General features: G+C 40.1%; 2 protein-coding genes across 4 annotated transcripts in view; one reads left to right on the top strand and one right to left on the bottom strand.

Moving 5' to 3' along the window:
* Positions 1-3,474: 3,474 nt before the first annotated feature.
* Positions 3,475-23,966, bottom strand: part of LOC115226676 (zinc finger protein 239-like) — a 29,822-nt gene continuing 9,330 nt past the window's right edge. Inside the window, exons 1-3 of one of the 3 annotated variants that reach the window (XM_036515339.1) lie at positions 9,051-9,236; positions 4,244-4,621; positions 3,478-4,159 (exon numbers count right to left, since the gene is read on the bottom strand). In XM_036515339.1, coding sequence (XP_036371232.1) covers positions 3,708-4,159; positions 4,244-4,496 — 705 coding nt within the window. In that variant the 5' untranslated portion in view covers positions 4,497-4,621; positions 9,051-9,236 and the 3' untranslated portion in view covers positions 3,478-3,707. Of the gene's footprint in view, positions 4,622-9,050; positions 9,237-23,966 lie in introns of those variants that run through there. The other 2 variants (XM_029797692.2, XM_036515338.1) reach the window with 2 other exon arrangements.
* LOC115226454 (zinc finger protein 675-like) lies at positions 11,786-14,129 on the top strand. The gene is made up of 2 exons (XM_036515340.1): positions 11,786-12,420; positions 13,447-14,129. Exons 1-2 carry the CDS (start codon positions 12,179-12,181, stop codon positions 13,733-13,735), a joined length of 531 nt encoding a protein of 176 aa, XP_036371233.1. The 5' UTR covers positions 11,786-12,178; the 3' UTR covers positions 13,736-14,129.

Genomic DNA, 23,966 nt, shown 5'->3' on the forward strand with positions numbered 1-23,966 from the left:
CCCCGCCTGGCCTCCGTGCTGGTGGCACATAAGAGAACCATCCGAACGTGGCCGTTGCCAGTGCTGCCCCGACTGGCCTCCGTGCTAGTGGCACGTAAAATGCACCAATCCGATCGTGGCCGCTTGCTAGCCTCGTCTGGCACCTGTGCAGGTGGCACGTAAAAAGCACCATCCGATCGTGGCCGTTTGCCAGCCCCGCCTGGCACCTGTGCAGGTGGCACGTAAAAAGCACCCACTACACTTAGAATAGTTGGCATTAGGAAGGGCATCCACCTGTAGAAACACTGCCAGATCAGACTGGGCTTGGCGCAGCCTTCTGGCTTCCCAGACCCCAGTTGAACCGTCCAACCCATGCTAGCATGGAAAACGGACGTTAAATGATGATGATGATGATGATGAAGAATGAGCCATGGGTGTTTGCTACTGGAACGGAAGTCTGGACTAGATGAAACCCAGCAAGGTTGAGTGTGCTCAATATTGAAGGAGGCACCACTTGGTCCTTGGATGCCTTTAGTAGAGTTTATTCTGTTGCCAACATTCAAACCAAGTTTGTGGTCTTCAGATGATTTACTACCCCAGTTTACTAACCCCGTTCAAAACTATCAAAGTGTGAGATAGAATGTGAAAAAGTTGAAGTCAAAAGATTTTTAACCCTTTCATTACCAGCCTGGCTGAATTTTAATTGGCTCTGAGTACAAATGTCTTGTTTTCATAACTTTTGAATTAAAATTTTCCGCCAAACCTTAGTCACAATTTATGTTCCTAATACCAGCTGAATGATAACTAAGTTATTTTACTAAATTCTTTGTTATATTTAAAATTAATTGAAAGAAACTCAGAGCATCTCAACAGAAATATGGTAACAAGAGGGTTAAAATATATAATAGAGAAACAATTCTTAACCCTTTCGATACCAACCTGGTTGAAACCACCTCTGGCTCTGTAGTACAAATGTCTTGTTTTCATAAGTTTTGAATTAAAATCTTCCACCAAACCTTAGTCACAATCTATGTTGCTAACACTAGCTGAATGGTAACTAAGTTATTTTACTAAATTTTTTGTTATATTTAAAGTAATTGAAAGAAACTCAGAACATCTCAACAGAAATATGGTAACAAGAGGGTTAAAATATATAATAGAGAAACAAATGTCTTGTTTACACAAGTTTTGAATTAAAATTTTCCACCAAACCTTAGTCAAAATTTATGTTCCTGACACTAGATGAATGGTAACTAAGTTATTTTACTAAATTTTTTGTTATATTTAAAGTAATTGAAAGAAACTCAGAACATCTCAACAGAAATATGGTAACAAGAGGGTTAAAATATATAATAGAGAAACAAATGTCTTGTTTACACAAGTTTTGAATTAAAATTTTCCACCAAACCTTAGTCAAAATTTATGTTCCTGACACTAGATGAATGGTAACTAAGTTATTTTACTAAATTCTTTGTTATATTTAAAATTAATTGAAAGAAACACCGAGCATCTTAATAGAAATATTGTAACAAAAGGGTTAAGAAGAAAAAATAATCAGCAGAAGACATGAGAGAAGGAGACCTCAATGTGGTCACTCTATATGCTAGAAATAATAAATTTCTTTCAATCCCCACCCTTTCAACTGCTTCTAATGTCCATCTGCCCAAATGTAGAGATGTTTTTAACCCTTTCAATACCAACCCAGCTGAAACCAGCTCTGGCTCTGAGTACAAATGTCTTGTTTTCACAAGTTTTGAATTAAAATTTTCCACCAAACCCTAGTCACAATTTATGTTCCTAACACTAGCTGAATGGTAACTAAGTTATTTTACTAAATTCTTTGTTATATTTAACCCTTTAGTGTTCGCATTATTCTACCAAAATTAATGCCTTTTTATCCACATTGTTTTGAACTAATCATGCATTATCTTGTAGCTGTGAGATTTTGATGAGGTAGCTGTTAATTTTTAAAACGATATTGTAGGGTTGGTGTGAGAGACCAGATCTGACCAGTTTGAACATAAAACAGACAGAATACTTTTGGCCGGTTTAAATGCTAAAGGGCTAAATTGAAATAGAAACAGAGCATCTCAAAATAAATACAGTAACGAAAGGGTTAAAGAAGCAGGAAAACATGTTCTATGGAGGGGGCTGATGCATTGTAGATGCAGAGCTTCATCTTTTGAGGGATAGAGCAGTGGCACCGAAGGGGCTTTCATAAGGAGTGCGTGACCCTGGCAGCTGGACCACATCTGCGGTTGATCTCTCTTTTACTCTTTTACTTGTTTCAGTCATTTGACTGCGGCCATGCTGGAGCACCGCCTCTAGTCGAGCAAATCGACCCCGGGACTTATTCTTTTATAAGCCCAGTACTTATTCTATCTGTCTCTTTTGCCGAACCGCTAAGTGACGGGGACGTAAACACACCAGCATCGGTTGTCAAGCAATGCTAGGGGGACAAACACAGACACACAAACATATACACACACACATATATACGACAGGCTTCTTTTAGTTTCCGTCTACCAAATCCACTCACAAGGCATTGGTCGGCCCGAGGCTATAGCAGAAGACACTTGCCCAAGATGCCACGCAGTGGGACTGAACCCGGAACCATGTGGTTGATTAGCAAGCTACTTACCACACAGCCACTCCTATGCCTATTTATATACATATATACGACAGGCTTCTTTCAGTTTCCGTCTACCAAATCCACTCACAAGGCATTGGTCGGCCCAGGGCTAGAGCAGAAGACACTTGCCCAAGATGCCACGCAGCGGGACTGAACCCGGAACCATGTGGTTGGTTAGCAAGCTACTTACCACACAGCCACTCCTGCGCCTATATCTCTGGTGTCAGGTCTCCATAGCTGGTGACCGTGGAGCCCAGGTAGATAAATCAATGGTGCTTTTTTTTTATTCCTTTATTCTAAAAACATGTTGAATAGAATATAAGTGAATATCCTGAAAGATTGTTCTTTATTAAAAAAATAATACAACAGTAAGTCATGTCATTAACATACATTAGTCAGGCATGTCATTAACATACATTAGTCAGTCATGTCATTAACATACATTACAGATAGTTATATAAAATAGTGATATCACACATGGTTTTCTCTTTTCCTGTGAAAATACAGTTATTGTTATGATGGAAGATATTTTGGATCTTTTAGATTTGAACGGCAGTTTTTTCTAGCGGTGTCATATGAAATTGTCACCCATAATTATGACCCTAGCATCGATCTATTGCATTTCAATCTCTTTTAGGGTTAGGGTTAGGGGAAAAGTATCTTTTTTTCTTCACAAAAGTAAATAAACCCAATCTGTTTCTTAAATGGGGGACATATTCATACGGCACAGAATGTTTTTTTTTACCTCAATAGACGTCAGTGATTGGTTGAAATTGCAGAAATTGAAAAAAAAAAACAACAAATATCTTACAAACTATAGAATTTTCTCAATAAAGCCAAGAGAAAAAGATGTTTTATAAACACATTCTACCAGTATACGAAGTTTAAAAGTGTTTAGTTACGTGGAAATTATTTTAAAAAACTGCCGGTCAAACCGAAAAGATCCAAATAGTGTTATCACACATGGTTTTATTTTTTCCTGTGAAAATACATTTATTGTTATGACGGAAGATATTTTTCATTAAATGATTTTTGATGTCGATACAGCAACTCTTCAGTATGATACACGTTTAATTGTAATTTTGGAGAGAATGATTTAGCACATATCAAAGTGGTATAGTTTCCTTCCTTTATGAATACGTTTATGTTTAGTTAGGTTACATCCCTTGGAAAATGATTTACCACAGATTTCACAATGATATGGCTTCTCACCTGTGTGAATACGTTTGTGACTAGTTAAGTTACTACTTTTAGAAAATGATTTATCACAAATATCACAGTGATATGGTTTCTCTCCCGTATGAATATGTCTGTGTTCAGTTAAGTTGCTTATTTTTGAGAATGATTTCCCGCAGACATCACATGGATATGGCTTCTCTCCTGTATGAATTCGTTTGTGATTAGTCAAGTTATCACTTTTGGAGAACGATTTGCCACAGTCATCACACTGATATGGCTTCACTCCAGTATGAATGCGTGTGTGTGTAGCCAAGTCACCAACCTTGGAGAATGATTTACCACAGATATCACAGTGATATGGTCTCTCTCCTGTATGAATATGTTTGTGTTCTGTTAAATTACTTCTTTTAGAAAACGATTTATAACAGGTATCACATTGATACGGTTTCTCCCCTGTATGAATGCGTTTGTGACTAGATAAATTATTACTTTTCGAGAATGATTTACCACAGACGTCACAGTCATATGGTTTCTCTCCTGTGTGAATGCGTCTGTGCGTTGTGAGGTTACCCCTACGAGAGAATGACTTTTTACAGATATCACAGTGGTATGTCTTTCCTGTATCTTTTGGACGCTCATCCGTAAATTCAATCCTTTGAGATGGCATATTCCATTCTGCAGTGTTCCCACACATTTCATTCATCATGATTTTCCTTTCTTACCACAATATTCGGATGGTTTTCTAATTTCTCTTTTTATTTATTCTGGTTATCTCAAACTGTAATCTTAGTATCTGGAGATGCTGTAAACTTCAACGTAATCCAAGATATTCTGAAATAACAAAAAGATATAATATACTATAGCAGAAATTTTACATTTCTGTAACAATAAACTATAGATATAAACTTTTATCTGAACAATTTACTGCATAATTTGTCATTAATCCATTCGTATTCAAATTATTCTGTCCAGGAAGACATGAGAAGAAATGGTGAGAAAGGATCTTTGGATGTTGGGCTCCCATCATCATCATCGTTTAGTGTCCGTTTTCCATGCTAGCATGGGTTGGACGGTTCAACTGGGGTCTGGGAAGCCAGAAGGCTGCACCAGACCCAGTTTGATCTGGCAGTGTTTCTACAGCTGGATGCCCTTCCTAATGCCAACCACTCCATGAGTGTAGTGGGTGCTTTTTACATGCCACCGGCACAGCTTCCAGATGGGGCTGGCAAACGGCCACGGTCGGATGGTGCTTTTTATGTGCCACCGGCATGGGGGCCAGGCAATGCTGGCAACAGCCACGATCAGCTGGTGCTTTTTACGTGCCACCAGCATGGGGGCCAAGCGAGGCGAGCAACGGCCACTATCGGATGGTGCTTTTTACGTGCCACCAGCACAGGGGGCCAGGCCAGGCGGGCAACGGCCACGATCGGCTGGTGCTTTTTACATGCCACCGGCATGGGGGCCAGGCGTGGCTGGCAGCGGCCACGATCGGATGGTGCCTTTTTATAAACTTTTATCTGCACAATTTACTGTATAATTTGTCATTAACCCATTCGTATTCAAATTACTCTGTCCAGGAAGACGTGAGAAGAAATGGTGAGAAAGGATCTTTGGATGTTGGGCTCTATTGAGGAAATGACATGGGACTGGGAGATGTAAGTTGCTGTACTTGATAAGACACGTCAAGCTAAATAAAATCTGTCTTCCACACATACAAGCTTGTCCTTTCAGATACTGGTGCCACTTAAAAAAGCACCCGTGTCAGTGTTGCGTAGTGCATCCATACCTGTAGCACATAAAAATCACCCAGCACACTCTGTAAAGTGGTTGGCATCAGGAAGGGCATCAAGCCATAGAAAACATGCCACAGCAGACAGTCGGAGCCTGGACAGCTCCCTATTAGCCAGCTCCATGTCAAACCTATTTCTTTACTACCCACAAGGGGCTAAACACAGAGAGGACAAACGGATTAAGTCGATTATATCGACCCCAGTGCATAACTGGTACTTAATTTATCGACCCCGAAAGGATGAAAAGTAAAGTCAACCTCGACGGAATTTGAACTCAGAATGTAGCGACAGACGAAATACGGCTACGCATTTCGCCCGGCGTGCTAACCACTCTGCCAGCTCACCGCCTTGTATATTTGAAAACGGTGTCCAACCCATGCCAGCATGGAGTCCAGATCCAGCTGGTTTCCTAACCCAGGATGAATTTTGCTTCATCACTTTGAGCCACATATAAATATATGGTCTATTGGAGGCCCACAATATATTGAGAGTCCATGAAAAAATTTTGCTCCAGATGTATTTATTGGAAGAAACAACTGGATTCCTTTCTCTAATGTTTTACATGCGAAGACAAAGAAGTACAAGGACACCGTTTTCAGACATAAACAGCGAGTCAGGACCCGATAAGGACATGCAACCAAGTTAAGCTGTGGACTTCATATGATTTATTTCCTCCATTATCCGAGAGATGGCTCCACTTACTGGCCTCGTTCGGTTTTGTTTATGTTCAAAAGGTCATTCCATTGTCTTCATTGTCCAACATGTTCTTGTTTTAAACATATGTGGGAATTTGTATCTTTGTGGTACCAGTGCCGGTGGCACATAAGAAAACCATCCGAACATGGCCGTAGCCAGTACCGCATCGACTGGCCTCTGTGCTGTGGGCACGTAACAAACACCATCCGATCGTGGCCGTTTGCCAGCCTTGTCTGGCACCTGTGTCGGTGGCACATAAAAAACACCATTCGAGCGTGGCCATCTGCCAGCCTCGTCTGGCACCTGTGTCGGTGGCACATAAAAAACACCATCCGAGCGTGGCCGTTCGCCAGCCTCGTCTGGCACCTGTGTCGGTGGCACATAAAAAACACCATCCGAGCGTGGCCGTTCGCCAGCCTCGTCTGGCACCTGTGTCGGTGGCACATAAAAAACACCATCCAAGCGTGGCCATCTGCCAGCCTCGTCTGGCACCTGTGTCGGTGGCACATAAAATCACCCACTATACTCTCGGAGTGGTTGGCGTTAGGAAGGGCATCCAGCTGTAGAAACACTGCCAGATCTGACTGGCCTGGTGCAGCCTTCGGGCTCCCCAGACCTCAGTTGAACCGTCCAACCCATGCTAGCATGGAAAGCGGACGTTAAACGATGATGATGATGATGATTATCCGACAGATGGCTCCACTTACTGGCCTCGTTCGGTTTTGTTTACGTTCAAAAGGTCAATCCATGGTCTTCATTGTCCAACATGTTCTCGTTTTAAACACATGTGGTAAACTATTGCAACATAATACCGTGTCATAATTACATGTTATATGAAAAATAAGTGTCAATTATATGTAAAAAAAATTGTTGGAAGTCGTATGAAGATTTTCGTTGACCCTCATGCACTTCAAACTTTGACCTTGAGGTCATTGCACATATTTCACATTCCCACTGGAATGTACTAGAAACACATTGAATTATTTAGTTTATATTTTACCTATTTCTTTACTACCCACAAGGGGCTAAACACAGAGGGGACAAACAAGGACAGACATAGGTATTAAGTCGATTACATCGACCCCAGTGCGTAACTGGTACTTATTTTATCGACCCCGAAAGGATGAAAGGCAAAGTCGACCTCGGCGGAATTCGAACTCACAACGTAACGCAGCCGAAATACCGCTAAGCATTTCGCCTGGCGTACCAACGTTTCTGCCAGCTCGCCGCCTTTAGTTTATATTTTACCACAATCAGAATGTATATCTAACTCGTGGTTAACTGTAAGACACAAACAAGCCGTCCGTGAAAGCATCTTTCAAACTGGTTTCTGTTTTCCCCCCATCTTGCTCTTGTGTCATAATTATATGTTATATGAAAAATATGCGTCAATTATATGTAAAAAAAATTGTTTGAAGTCGTGTGAAGATTTTCGTTGACCCTCTTACACTTCAAACTTTGACCTTGAGGTCATTTGTCATATTTCACATTCCCGCTGGAATGTACTAGAAACACATTGAATTATTTAGGTTATATTTTACCACAATCAGAATGTATATCTATAAGGTTGTCCAAAAGTTCGTAGAAAGTCTTGGAAAATAATGGTCTTTATTTTGAGGAATAATTTTTGTTGTTTTTGTTAGTACTTGGCGAGTAAAAATTCAATTTTCGCAAGTGTTTACGAACTTTTGGGACAACCTAATAACTCGTGGTTTACTGCAAGACACAAACGAGCCGTCCATGAAAGCATCTTTCAAACTGGTTTCTATTCCCCCCCCCCATCTTGCTCTTGTGTCATAATTATATGCTATATGAAAAATAAGTGTCAATTATATTTTTTAAAATTCTTGGAAGTCGTGTGAAGATTTTCATTGACCCTCATGCACTTCAAACTTTGACCTTGAGGTCATTGCTCATATTTCACATTCCCGCTGGAATGTACTAGAAACACATTGAATTATTTAGGTTATATTTTACCACAATCAGAATGTATATCTATAAGGTTGTCCAAAAGTTCGTAGAAAGTCTTGGAAAATAATGGTCTTTATTTTGAGGAATAATTTTTGTTGTTTTTGTTAGTACTTGGCGAGTAAAAATTCAATTTTCGCAAGTGTTTACGAACTTTTGGGACAACCTAATAACTCGTGGTTTACTGCAAGACACAAACGAGCCGTCCATGAAAGCATCTTTCAAACTGGTTTCTATTCCCCCCCCCCATCTTGCTCTTGTGTCATAATTATATGCTATATGAAAAATAAGTGTCAATTATATTTTTTAAAATTCTTGGAAGTCGTGTGAAGATTTTCATTGACCCTCATGCACTTCAAACTTTGACCTTGAGGTCATTGCTCATATTTCACATTCCCACTGGAATGTACTAGAAACACATTGAATTATTTAGTTTATATTTTCCCACAATCAGAATGTATATCTTAACTCGGGGTTTACTGTAAGACACAAACAAGCCGCCCGTGAAAGCCTCTTTCAAACTGGTTTCTATTTTTCCCTCCATCTTGCTCCACTTATTTCTTAATACAAAGCTAAAACATTCCCTTCTAGATGCAACACTATAAAACGTACTAAATCTAGCACTCGCGGCAGTTTCGCGAGAAAAGAGATCTCCACCTTCTGTAACCACATAACCGTCGCCATCTGAGAAGCCTTGTTAATTTCGGGGCTGATTCTTACCTTCCTGGACATGTTTTTTTGTTATTGAGCGAAATAGCTGGAGGTAGAAATAGGTGGAACAAATTAAGGATAAAACCTGACCTTACCTCGGATGATGACTTCCTGCTTCAAGCTGCTCACAAAGAAGAGAGAGAACAGCACCAACTAACTACTCATATCTAGAACAAGCAAAGCTCCGGGGTCCTGGAGTTACCAGAGACGGGACTCAGACCAAACGCGTCGACCGCCAAAATCTTTTTGTTTTTTGCCTTCTTTTTTCCACGCGCAGGCTCGGTCTCGTGCCCGTGACGTCACTTCCTATTCCTAATTAAGCCCATAATTGCTAACTATTAACATAAGACGTCTATCTAATAATTACTCTGACAACATCACGATATTGTTTTCGTTATGTCATATTTGATATCAAGAGAGACTGTTGTTAGCCACTGAACAAAAAAAAAATTGTTACAATCGACAATATATTGAAAGAAAAAGGGATGTAATAAGAGTTGTTATTCTTAGTATATCCTTCACGCATGCGCAGTTTCATTTCTTTGTCATCTTGATGTCATTGTGTTGTCTTCTGGATTCGCTTCTGCTGCAGATCTTTATGACAACAGCCTTTATGAAACCACACAGTTATAGTATCATCTCTCGAATTGTCTTTCACGACTACTACGCAGTTTTGTAACGATATCCTTTATAAAGCATTTCTGTAAGTATGCAATGATGAAAGTATTATGCATTAATACTACAGGCTTTCGTTGACACTGTAGAATTCAAGACACCGACTTGTTTTTTCTTTGTAAAGATCGGTGGGCGATCCTTCGGTATAGGTACCGTAAGTACCGGAAGTGGCTTTGTTTACATTTCTGAAGAAACCCTTTTCTCCCAACCCTAACCCTAACCCCTCATATATATAAGAAAAAAAAAACACTATATTATAACTGTTCTAAGGTAGCATAATAATTTGCTCTATAAATTGGGGCTAGAATGAATGGTTTGACGAAAATTTAACTGCCTCTATACACTTTCTTGAAATGTATCAGGTGCTTCCGGTACCTGTTCCGAAGTTACGCCTTTCGGTATTTTGCCCACAGTCAACTAAAATGAATGCTTTTTTGAGGTTGGAAGAAAGGCGTTAGTGTTAATTCTATTCTCCTATTCTAAATTGCTTTAATCAGTATCATAAAAGTATATCCAAGACAGAAGTAAATTAATATTACATTAATGAATATTATTAGAATAAACTTGGTGGTTTGTCTTGTTATTTGTTTAATATTTCCAATCTTTCATCTCAAACCATGTATAGAACTATTGAATTAATATCGACGTCTGACCAGCAACATAAAACATATTTTGGCCAGTTTACATGCTAAAGGGTTAAATTGGGGACCCACAGTAAATTAAGGGTCCATGAAAAAATTTTGCTCCAGATGTATTTATTGCAAGAAACAACTGGATTCCTTTCTCTAATGTTTTACAGGAGTTCAACCCTACACAAGTTAACGTGTAAAAACGAAATAGGGATTTAGGAAGAAGTGTCTATAAAAGCTAGTTTTTAACCCTTTAGTGTTCACATTATTCTGCCAAAACTAATGCTTTTTCATCCACATTGTTTTGAACTAATCATGCATTATCTTGTAGTTATGAGATTCTGGTAAGGTAGCTGTTAATTTTTAAGACGATATTGTAGGGTTAGTGTAAGAGACCAGATCTGGCCAGTATGAACATAAAACAGGCAGAATACTTTTGGCCGGATATGGTCAGTTTAAATGCTAAATGGTTAAACATAGAATGGCAATGAGGGTCCATGAGAAGCAAATTGTAATCAAATGGGTCCATAGGTAAAAAAGGGTTGAGAATCGGTGATTTAGACAAAGGTTTGTATCTATAGTCTATCATTATAGAAGTGTTGTAAAATTTCTACTGTGTCTTCTAAAGCTTATACTCTTCTTCTGTTATTTCAGAATACCAGATGGTGTTGGAATTAAAGAACAGTTTTGGTTACCTTGGATACGTCATCAATATTTATTGTTTTCTAAAACACAAGGAAGATGTTATACAGAAGGGATTAACCATGTTTATATAAATCTATGTTACAGTGCCTGTGAAATATTTCCTATGAAATTATTAACAAAACTTCTCTGCTTCACTGTCTTGCAAGACGAGGTGGTTTTCCGTTCTAATTAAACTGGTATTATGTTATGGAGCGTCCTGAACACCCCTCGTGTGATTGAAGGTGGACTAACCCATTACAATGAATAAGAACTGAGTGAGCTGTCAAGGTGTAGTTGAGGGGTGTCAGCCTGACTGTTTTGGTTAAACAGTCAGTAGTTGAACAGTGAATACTGTGTAACATATTACTCTACTACCCACAAGGGGCTAAACACAGAGGGGACAAACAAGGACAGACAAACGGATTAAGTCCATTACATTGACCCCAGTGCAAAACTGGTCCTTTATTTATCAACCACGAAAGGCAAAGTCGACCTCGGCGGAATTTGAACTCAGAACGTAATGACAGGTGAAATACCTATTTCTTTACTACCCACAAAGGGCTAAACGCAGAAGGGACAAACAAGGACAGACACACGGATTAAGTCGATTACATCGACCCCAGTGCGTAACTGGTACTCAATTTATCGACCCCGAAAGGGATGAAAAGCAAAGTCAACCTGGGTGGAATTTGAACTCAAAATGCAATGACAGATGAAATACCTATTTCTTTACTACCCACAAAGGGCTAAACACAGAGGGGACAAACAAGGACAGACATAGGTATTAAGTCGATTACATCGACCACATTGCGTAACTTGGTACTTAATTTATCGACCCCGAAAGGGATGAAAGGCAAAGTCGACCTCGGCGGAATTTGAACTCGGAACGTAACTGCAGATGAAATACGGCTACGCATTTCGCCCGGCGTGCTAACGATTCTGCCAGCTTGCCGCCTTAACATACTTATGTTCAAGAAGTATGGAATGCATTCTGTGTTAATATATTTCTGCAACAGGTTATTCTTAGATAACGACAACTCACTATTTATTTATGTAATACCTTTTTACACCAGACGTGTATACTCATATCATAACATATTATTTAGGCATTTGCAGGTTAATCGCTAAATTCACAGTTAATGGAGATACTGGAAATATAGCAAAATAAATATTTGTTAAGAATAACGAAAAAGAAAAAAAAGACAACTGTGTATTGTAGCGTGAGCAGAAAAGCTATGGAAACGGAATTGTGTGAGGATTTTGTTAAATGTGAAACACCATCTAAAAGAAATGATTTTACTGACGAGATACCAACTGATATACAAACATCATCATGCTACCCTGATATCTGTAAAAAGTCATTCTCAGAAAGTGGTTGCTTAAATTCTCACAAAGATACTCATACAGAAGAGAGACCATATCAGTGTGATATCTGTGGTAAATCATTCTCACAGAAAGGAAACTTAAGTAAACACAAATTTATTCACACAGGAGAAAAACCATATAACTGTGATATCTGTGGTAAATCTTTCTCTCAAGTGTATAATTTAGTTATTCACAAACGTATTCATACAGATAAAAAACCGTGTCATTGTGATATCTGTGGTAAATCATTCTCTCAGAAAAGTAACTTGACCAAGCATCAACGTATCCATACAGGGGAGAAACCATACGAATGCAATGTCTGTGGTAAAACTTTCTCTCAAATATATAATCTAATTATTCACAAACGCATCCATACTGGAGAGAGGCCGTATCAGTGTGATATCTGTGGTAAATCTTTCTCACAGAATGATGACTTAAATAGACATATACGCATCCATACAGGAGAGAAGCCATATCAGTGTGATATCTGTGATAAATCGTTCTCCCGGAAAGGTAGCTTGAGCACTCACAGACACATTCACACAGGAGAAAAACCATATTGCTGTGTTATGTGTGGAAAATTTTTCTCTCAAAATGCTCACTTAACTAAACACAAGCACATTCATACAGGAGAGAAACCATATAAATGTGATATTTGTGACAAGACATTTTCTCAGAAATGTAACTTAACCACACACAAACACATTCACATCGGCCAGAAACCCAAACCATACGACTGTGATATCTGTGGTAAATCATTCTCCCAGAAAAGTAACTTAAGTACACATAAATACATTCATACAGGACAGAGGCCAAAACCATATCAGTGTGATATCTGTGGTAAATCATTCTCTCTGAAAACTAATTTAACAACACACAAATACACTCATACAGGGGAGATACCAAAACCATATCAGTGTGATATCTGTTGTAAATCATTCTCCCAGAAAGGCAGCTTGACTACGCACAAACACATTCATATCGGAGAGAAACCATATCACTGTGATATCTGTGATAAATCATTCTCCCAAATATATCATTTAACTAGTCACAAACTCATACATTCAGAGGAGAAGCCCTATGATTGTGATATCTGTGGTAAATCTTTCTATAAAAGTGATAACTTAACTAGACATATACGTATTCATACAGGTGAGAAACCATATCACTGTGATATCTGTGGTAAATCCTTCTCTCAGAAAGGTACCTTAACTACACACAAACACAGCCACACTGGAGATAAACCATATCAGTGTGATATCTGTGGTAAATCGTTCTCTCTAAATCACCACTTATCTGCCCACAAACTCATTCATACAGGAGAGAAACCATATCAGTGTAATTTTTGTGGTAAATCATTCTCACGAAATGGTTCCTTAACTAAACACAAACGTCTTCATAGGGGAGAAACACTATCAATCTCTTAACAACACACAAACACATTCCTACAGGAGAGAACCCATATGAGTGGCATATATGATAAAGCATTCTCACATAAAAGACAACGTTTGTATGTATTCATACAAAGGAGTAATTACTCATTCATTTTGTCCATTTTTTTTTCTATGACGATTCCATCTAACATATTTTTGCGAAGTAAGAAAAGATATTGCTGATTTATTTCGCATTTTGTGTAAATCGATGATAAATGTACTCTTAGTATATCAGTGGTAATATCACTGTACAACTGTTATGTTAAAAGAAGCTTGAGAGGCGGTTGGATGGAACCTACACTCGCCTCCTTATGAGAGCTCAAAATCTCTCGTGGAGGCGCCATCCAACTAAAATGCAAATATATGGGAAATTACGACCTGTGTCATCTCTTGTGAAAGGTAGAAGAGTCCAGTTTGCTGGACATTGTTGTAGAGCTGAAAAAGAAGTAATTTCTACTCTTCTCCTCTGGAAGCCATCTACTCGCAACACCAGAGGGCGCACACTCTCCTACCCTGATGTAATCACCAGGGATACAGGCATCCAGCAACAGGACCTCCGTAATGCTATGATGGACCGTGAAGTCTGGCGCAACATGGTAAATTCCATTGTCTCGACCACGGTCGAACAATGATGATGATGATGTTATGTTAAGAAATAAATACAAAAACTATAAAAGAAAATATTTGATGATATAAAAGGTTGAACAAATATTTTATATACTTCTGTGTATTTTATGTATGTTTTGCTTTTACATTTGTTGTATGTGTATCACTCTGGGAATGATTCTGTTGATGGTAAGATTTCATCATCATCATCATCATCGTTTAACGTCCGCTTTCCATGCTAGCATGGGTTGGACGATTTTGACTGAGGACTGGCGAACCAGATGGCTGCACCAGGCTCCAATCTTGATTTGGCAGAGTTTCTACAGCTGGATGCCCTATCTAACGCCAACCACTCCGAGAGTTTAGTGGGTGCTTTTTACATGCCACCGGTACGGGGGCCAGTCAGGCGGTACTGGCAACGGCCTCACTCGAATCTTTTTACACATGCCACCGGCACAGGTGCCAGTAAGGCGACGTTGGTAATGATCACGCTCGACTGGTGCCCTTTTACGTGCCACTGGCACAGAAGCCACTTGGCTGCTCTGGCAACGATCATGCTTGGATGGTGCTCTTGGCACCCTACTAGTACGGGCACAAGTGCCAGTAAGGCGACGCCGTATTCTTAATTATTACTTGATTCCTTCTGGACTTAAAGATTATGCTGAACGTTAATGACCAAATGTCAACGTAACCCCGTACTTCATATAAATGCTTGAAAGAAATAAAGCTAGCATGTTCTGCTAGATGGGTAATGTCAGTGTGCACACATGATAGAGTGTAAATGATTTCAAGAGGAAAGCTGCGTGTAAGAGGCTTCAGATGTTGTGTGCAAGAGAGAAGACTGCACTGGTTTGGTCATGTGATACATATAGATGGGGCCAGTTGCATAAAGAAGTGCCGAGCCCTACTTATTGAGGGTACCTGTGGAAAAGATAGACAAGAAGATGTGGGATGGAGTGATGAGAGAGGATCGTAGGATGCTGGGCCTCACTGAAGAAATGACAATGGACTGGGAGATGTGGCAATTTGTTGTTGATAAGATACGTGAAGCTAAGTAAAATCGCTGTCTTCCACACATAAAAGCTTGTCCTTTCAGGTGCTGGTGCCACATGAAAAGCACCCGTGGCAATGCTGCATAAATGCACTTGTGCCAGTGGCACATAAAAAGTACCCAGCACATTCTAGGGATTTTGACCTTTAAATTTTGGGAAAAAAAGTGTGGATTATACTTGAGGATTTACGGTACCCTTTTTGCACTTCGTATCTAATAAAAAAAAGTTACTGGTTGATTCTTTAGCAATAAATAATCGTGACAAAACATCAATATTGTGGGGAGAGGGTTAACTTGATTGCATCGACCTCAGTGTTAAACTGTACTTATTCTATCGAACCCGAAAGGATGAAAGGTAAAGTCGACCTCAGCGGAATTTGAACTCAGAACATAAAGACACACGAAATACCGCTGAGCGTTTTGCCCGACATGCTAACGATTTTTTTCTGTTCTAGTCACAAGGACCGAAATTTTGGGGGAGGGGTCCAGTCGATTCCAGTACGCAACTGGTATTTAATTTATCGACCCCGAAAGGATGAAAAGCAAAGTCACGAGGCTCCGGCAGGGGATGGTGGTGATCCCTGCTGTACTCTTTCACCACAACTTTCTCTCACTCTTACTTCCTGTTTCTGTTGTACCTGTATTTCAAAGGGCCGGCCTTGTCACTCTCTGTGTCACGCTGAATATCCCCGAGAACTACGTTAAGGGTGCACGTGTCTGTGGAGTGCTCAGCCACTCACGTTAATTTCACGAGCAGGCTGTTCCGTTGATTCGGATCAACCGGAACCCTCATCGTCGGAACCGCCGGAGTGCTTCCATCCACAGTATATGCACATGCTTTTCTCCGTGTGAATGTGTAAAAGTATGAATGTGTATGTATGTGTGTGAGCGCGCTTTGAACATTATATACTTATACAGGGCGAACTATATGTATTTTGAGTTCAAACCAAAACACTTTTATTTCAAAATAAATGTAATTTTTATACGTGAAACTGCCAACTCTTCAAATTCTCCAGATATTCTATCTCTTTCACCAGTTCTGGATCCTCCATCATCTCTACCAGTCTTTCAACTTTCGATTCATTCTTCAGTTGTTTCTTCTGTTTCGTGTGCCATTCCAAATCATAGAGCCTCTCTAGAGTCTGCTTTTCCAATTCCTTCAATTCAGGCATCTCTATATCATCCAGATTCTTCGTCATCTGTAGCTTCAAATCTTGATTCAGCTGCTTTTCCAGGTCCTCCAACTCCTGTTCTAACTGCTTCTCCTGTCTCTTCAGCACTTGTACCAAATCTTCCATCATTTCCTTCTTCTCCTTCACCTCACCTTCCTCGCATGTATTGATCACCTCCGACACAGGATCTTTGAAATTCACTTTTCTTGTTTCATTTATAAAAAGATGTTTCTTATGAGGAAACCTGTGAATAGTTGCTTCATCTGTAGAGTTGGGATCAGGACCAACAGAATTTATCTTTTGACGAACTGAGAAACTCATTAAAAAACGTTTACTTCTAGAAATGAAGAGGAAAAGACGTCATTTCCGATGTGGTGTAGCTGTCGGTGACAATGGTGACAAAAAAAATTACAAAAAATAACTAAATGAACAAAGAAACAACAAACAAAAAGAGGAATATATATAGAGAGAGAATGAAAGAAACTAATAAATGTGTAGTGGATCTTGCATGCATGAAGGGGATTCGATCCACCACAGCCAAATTTAAATTAATACAGCAACAGAATTTTCCCACGGTGGAACAATGGTTTTTCTCTGACAGCAGTTTTGCATTTTCCAGATGCCTTTAGCTAGGCCGAAATAATGTCTTCACCACTTGACCCTTTCTAATCTCTTCTACTCCACTAAAAGCTAGAATAGAGATAACAAGACTAAATCTATTGTTCTCAATGATATATCTATCCTTCTAGATAGTTGTATAAGCAAGCACACCCCAAGCAAAAATCAGTTAGTCACCTTGGTGACAAACTCGTGAGTTGAGAGAGATCTAACATCCGTTTCTTTATTACCCACAAGGGGCTACACACAGAGGAGACAAACAAGGACAGACAAACGGATTAAGTCGATTACATCGACCCCAGTGCGTTACTGGTACTTAATTTATCGACCCCGAAAGGATGAAAGGCAAAGTCGACCTCGGCGGAATTTGAACTCAGAACGTAACGGCAGACGAAATACAGCTACGCATTTCGCCTGGCGTTCTAATGGTTCTGCCAGCTCGCCGCCTTATCTAACATCAATTAGTGAACCGACCACTAGAGTCATGGAGGCAGGAAGACAAAACGGCCAGGAGGGGGGGGAGAAAGACAACGTCCCACACTCTCTGACTCTCACTAGCTCTAATTCTGTTCTCTTACAACATCATTCTATCTCTCTCCGCAATTACTACTAAACAATGAAGAGGACGCAAACACAAACTTTACTTCACATGCTTTTGGATTTATCAAAACCTGCCCATTGAGGCAAGGTATTTGTAACGTAACGGTATATAAATATATACCGGCGAGCTGGCGAGCTGGCAGAAACGTTAGCACGCCGGGCGAAATGCTTAGCGGTATTTCGTCTGCGTTACGTTGTGAGTTCAAATTCCGCCGAGGTCGACTTTGTCTTTCATCCTTTCGGGGTCGATAAATTAAGTACCAGTTACGCACTGGAGTCGATATAATCGACTTAATACCTATGTCTGTCCTTGTTTGTCCCCTCTGTGTTTAGCCCCTTCTGGGTAGTAAAGAAATAGGTATTTCGTCTGCCGTTACGTTGTGAGTTCAAATTCCGCCGAGGTCGACTTTGCCTTTCATCCTTTCGGGGTCGATAAATTAAGTACCAGTTACGCACTGGAGTCGATGTAATCGACTTAATACCTATGTTGTCTGTCCTTGTTTGTCCCCTCTGTGTTTGGCCCCTTGTGGGTAATAAAGAAATAGGTATATAAATACTTCTTTAAAATTTCATACATTGTCTATCTTCCACATCCTACAACATGCAATAACAACAACAACTTTTTATCGTCAAAACTGCTGACCACAATACATCATAATATTGTTTACCAATCAATTTAAAACCGTTACAAATGTATCTGTAAATAACTCAAGCCCCATCAATCAAGCACAAAATACACAGATGAAGAAAGATGAAAAGGAAAAAGAAATTACATAAAAATAAATATAGCAATGAAATTATCTACTAACTGAAGAGAGTAAGATATATGAATTTGGGCAATCTTTCGTTTCTAGTAGACCTTTCCGTCGATTTCCGTAAAAAAAATTTTTTTTTTTTTTACATATGGGCTTGCGGGAACTTTTGAAGTAATGAGAGCGAAAGAGACTAAGAGAAAGCGATTGTATGACGAGGGAAGTTCTTTTGAAGTTACCGTCCAGGGGAAGCATTGATGGACATGTGTGTGTGTGTGTGTGTTTGATGGGGTGTGGGAGACAGACAGTATGTTGTGTAAGTGAAGTGCTTCTGTTAGTGTGTGTGAAGAGACAGAGTAATGTGTGAAAGAAAGAGATAACTGAAATTTTTTACTCGGTGTATGTGTATATGTATGTATATTACTTCAAAAGTTCCCGCAAGCCCATATGTAAAAAAAAAAAAAATTTTACGGAAATCGACGGAAAGGTCTACTAGAGACGAAAGATCGCCTGAATTTGTCCAAACCAAAAGATCAATAAGTAATATATCAACCTGTGATCCATATGAAGTCGGACTTCTGAAGAAAAACGGGATTAAAGTGAGCAAAGTCTTCGAATCGTATTTGTAAGATTGTGACGTCAGATTCATTTCGAGCATGCTTCGTGATGTAATACTGTTCTCTATTCTGGAGACGAAGATTTTTGTACATTATTTACAACGGACCTTGTTTGTTGTTACCGCAACTTACGGACTTATAGCGTAGTGGATAAGAGCGCGGGATACTAACCCTCGGAGTCTGATAAATAACATCAGTAGAAACAGAATACCTTAGGAATGAGAACAGAGTACGCCGTTAGTCAAATAGGATCTTTTCTTTTTCTGTTACACGTGTGTCTAAAATTATTCGTTTGGTTCTAGCAGTTTGTTTTGACTGCTTACCAACCACATGGTTCCGTGTTCAGTCCCACTGCGTAGCATCTTGGGCAAGTGTCTTCTACTATAGCCTCAGACTAAACAAAGCCTTGTGAGCGGATTTAATAGACGGAAACTGAAAGAACCCCGTCGTATGTATGTATGTATGTATGTATGTATGTATGTAGAATTATTTTGTGTGTTAATTGTTTAAACTATTTTCCATTGCTTTCGGTTTTTTTTTCTTAATTGTTAAATTAATTTAATTGTTACGCGTGTGTCTAAAATTATTCGTTTGGTTTTAGCTTTACAGTTTGTTTTGAGATACACGTGTCTTAATTGTTAATTTAATTTGTTTTTGAGAATGGCTAGTCTAGGCGAGTTGTTTGATACAATGAAAACGGAGGAAGCTGCTAAAAGATCCTTGATATAAAGGGTTGGGTTCGAAATTCCACCAGAACACCTGATGAAGGCTGGATATTACATCAGCTGAAACGTTGTGGTCACAGCAAACATGGTGAGGACACCTCTCCGTCCGTTGTAAATAATCTTCATGACGTAATTGCTGAAAACTTTTGACTGATGTGAATAACGGTGGTTTTATATAACGTTTTGAAATAAATGTAATTTGATCATTTTTCTCTTTTACTTGTTTCAGTCATTTGACTGTGGCCATGCTGAGGTCGACTTTGCCTTTCATCCTTTCGGAGTCGATTGAATAAATACCTGTTACGCACTGAGGTCGATATAATCGACTTAATCCGTTTGTCTGTCCTTGGTCGTCCCCTCTGTGTTTAGCCCCTTGTGGGTAGTAAAGAAATAGGTATTTCGTCTGTCTTTATGTTCTGTGTTTAAATTCCGCCGAGGTCGACTTTGCCTTTCGTCCTTTCAGGGTCGATTAAATAAGTACCAGTTACGCACTGAGGTCGATATAATCGACTTAATCCGTTTGTCTGTCCTTGTTTGTCCCCTCTGTGTTTAGCCCCTTGTGGGTAGTAAAAAAAAAATAGGTATTTATATTCTCTAAATATTGTTCAAAATTTCACCTACATAATCTATTGCAAATAGTACGCGCATCTGTATGTGCGTACGTGTGTGTGTGTGTGTGTGCGTGTACCTGTTCCAAAGAAGACTAAGGTCGTTTCATCTGCAGGAAAGGTGACGGCCTCAGTTTTGGGGATGCAAAGAGCATTGTGCCTATTGACTATCTTGAAAAGGGCCGCACCATCAATAGAGAGTGCTACACCAACTTGCTGAAGCAGTAACGAAAGATCATCAAAACCAAACATCCAGGAAAATTGATGAAAAGGATCTTGTTTCATGAGGACAATACTGCAACACACAAGCCCTTGTTTTCAATGGCTACTGTGCATGACTGTGGCTTTGAACTAGTTGTTCACCCTCCATTTTCTATTGATTTGGCCCCCTCTATCAGATGAAAAAACACGAGAAAACACTTGACTGGGAGCTGGATGTTTTTCCTTCTTGTCCCATTTTTGTATTTTTTATATATAAAAATATAGCGGCGTACATACACCTTGGTCTCTCTAGCCAAAGGAGTCAGTCGCCATGAGAGATCGTTAGCCACTACACACATTTTTTTCTCTCCTTGTTTTTTCTGTGTCCCTTTCTGTAGAAGAGCGTAGGCTCGAAACGTAAAAGACTTTTTCTATTCCTGAGCGTTATACTAATACATCTGTTTGTTTTGTACACCACCTGTCTTCGTCTTTTGTTGGTTTTTTTCGTAAACTCTCCCTATATATATATATATATATATATATAATATATATATAAAGTTGAAAATGCACTGGGATTCGTTTAGATTTTTTTTTAATTTGTAAAGATTTAACCGGTTTCAGATTTCTTTGATTTTCAAAAGTTGAGAGGGAAAGACGTGGAGCCATGCTGTAACTTCCTTGCTGCTGATTGGAATTCAAAAATTGCCTTGTTTTATAGAGAGAACATGGCTCAAATTAGTACCTGTTTTGGACACGTTTTGATTGGTCGAAATTCTTGAAGATAATATGCCAGGCTAGCTTTGGTTGTAGCATTTTCCTTTTCTACACCACGGACATTGTTATTACAGAATCGTTGTTAGAAAAACCGTTTCATCGTTACCTTTTCAAAAATTGCATCTTTGTCAATTTTTATACGTTTGTTTGTTCCAGTAGATGATGATTTACAATTTACATCAACATTGAAAACTCTTGGAGCTTGTCCTTAGCCTTGCCAATGACAAACTCTCTCACTCCCCCCACACACACACACACTTTCTTCCTGTCCGTCTGTCTATCTCTTTCTTTCTCTCTCTAAAGTAATATAATGAACACTAAAATACATAGGCGCAGGAGTGGCTGTGTGGTAAGTAGCTTGTTTGCCAACCGCATGGTTCCGGGTTCAGTCCCACTGCGTGGCACCTTGGGCAAGTGTCTTCTGCTATAGCCTCGGGCCGACCAAAGCCTTGTGAGTGGATTTGGTAGACGGAAACTGAAAGAAGCCCGTCGTATATATGTATATATATATATATATGCGTGTGTGTGTTTGTGAGTCTGTGTTTGTCCTCCTAGCATTGCTTGACAACCGATGCTGGTGTGTTTACTTAGCGGTTCGGCAAAAGAGACTGATAGAATAAGTACTGGGCTTGCAAAAGAATAAGTCCCGGGGTCGAGTTGCTCGATTAAAGGTGGTGCTCCAGCATGGCCGCAGTCAAATGACTGAAACAAGTAAAAGAGTAAAGAGTATATATTACACTATATGAGACACCGTGATTGATCGTTAGCCACTACACACATATTTTTCTCTCCTTGTTTTTTCTGTGTCCCTTTCTGTAGAAGAGCGTAGGCTCAAAACGTAAAGAACTTTTTCTATTCCTGAGCGTTATACTAATACATCTGTTTGTTTTGTACACCACCTGTCTTCGTCTTTTGTTTTTTTTCGTAAACTCTCCCTACTAATATATTTATACGTACATTATAACAAACAACCTTAAATAATGCTTGAAAACTGCCTTTACCAATTTGTTAGAAATATTTGTTCATAGACACAATTCACCAGTTCATCATTTTATGAAATGAAAATTCTTGTTGAACCCGATTTGTACTCTTCTTAACATTGATCATTAAAAGAACTTCCTGATTTTCAAATCAAACTTTATTTTGTTTTTCTTATTCAGGCTTTAAGTTAAAGTGATCATCATCATCATCATCATCATCATCATCATCATCATTTAGCGTCCGTTTTCCATGCTAGCATGGGTTGGACGGTTTAGCTGGGGTCTGTGAAGCCGGAAGGCTTCATCAGGCCCAGTCAGATTTGGCAGTGTTTCTACGGCTGGATGCCCTTCCTAACGCCAACCACTCTGCGAGTGTAGTGGGTGTTTTTTACGTGCCACCTGCACAGGTGCCAGACAGAGCTGGCACAACGGCCACGAACGGATGGTGCTTTTACGTGTCACCGGCACGGGGGCCAGCCGAGGCTGGCAACGGACACGAACGGATGGTGCTTTTACGTGCCACCGACACGGGGCCAGACAGAGCTGGCAAACGGCCACGAACGGACGGTGCTTTTACGTGTCACCGGCACGGGGGCCAGCCGAGGTTGGCAACGGACACGAACGGATGGTGCTTTTACGTGCCACCGACACGGTGCCAGACAGAGCTGGCAAACGGCCACGAACGGACGGTGCTTTTACGTGTCACCGGCACGGGGGCCAGCCGAGGCTGGCAACGGACACGAACGGATGGTGCTTTTACGTGCCACCGACACGGGGCCAGACAGAGCTGGCAAACGGCCACGAACGGACGGTGCTTTTACGTGTCACCGGCACCGGGGCCAGCCGAGGCTGGCAACGAACACGAACGGATGGTGCTTTTTTCGTACGTGCCACCGACACGGGGCCAGACAGAGCAGGCAAACGGCCACGAACGGACGGTGCTTTTACGTGTCACCGGCACGGGGGCCAGCCGAGGTTGGCAACGGACACGGACGGAAGGTGCTTTTACGTGTCACCGGCACGGGGCCAGGCGAGGCTGGCAACGAACACGAGCGGATGGTGCTTTTACGTGCCACCGACACGGGGCCAGACAGAGCAGGCAAACGGCCACGAACGGACGGTGCTTTTACGACCTCCGAAAAAAAAAACATGTATCGACTCTGGAAACTGTCTCTCCTTCGGCACTCAACAAGCTTTACGTGTCATCTTTATCTTAGGCTTATTTCACGCAGTTAAGAGCACACGGTTCACTACCTTATAGTAACACACTATAGCAGAATTCACTCCTAGTTTTCTGAGTCAATCTCAATCATTGACTAAGCACGCGTCTACCTTAATTTTGTTTTTAAAAGAAAAGAATCTCTGGATTTTTTTTCGGTTTGAACGGCAGTTTTTAAAATAATTTCCACGTAACTAAACACTTTTAAACTTCGTATACTGGTAGAATGTGTTTATAGAACATCTTTTTCTCTTGGCTTTATTGAGAAAATTCTATAGTTTGTAAGATATTTGGGATCGTAT

The sequence above is a fragment of the Octopus sinensis genome, linkage group LG30 (assembly GCF_006345805.1).
Source record: "Octopus sinensis linkage group LG30, ASM634580v1, whole genome shotgun sequence".
NCBI lineage: Eukaryota > Metazoa > Mollusca > Cephalopoda > Octopoda > Octopodidae > Octopus > Octopus sinensis.

Coding starts and splice junctions, on each gene's coding strand:
- LOC115226454 (XM_036515340.1), top strand. CDS start 12,179: ATGGAAACGGAATTGTGTGAGGATTTTGTTAAATGTGAAACACCATCT. Junction 12,421..13,446: donor GGAAACTTAAGTAAACACAA/ATTTATTCACAC, acceptor AACTAGACATAT/ACGTATTCATACAGGTGAGA.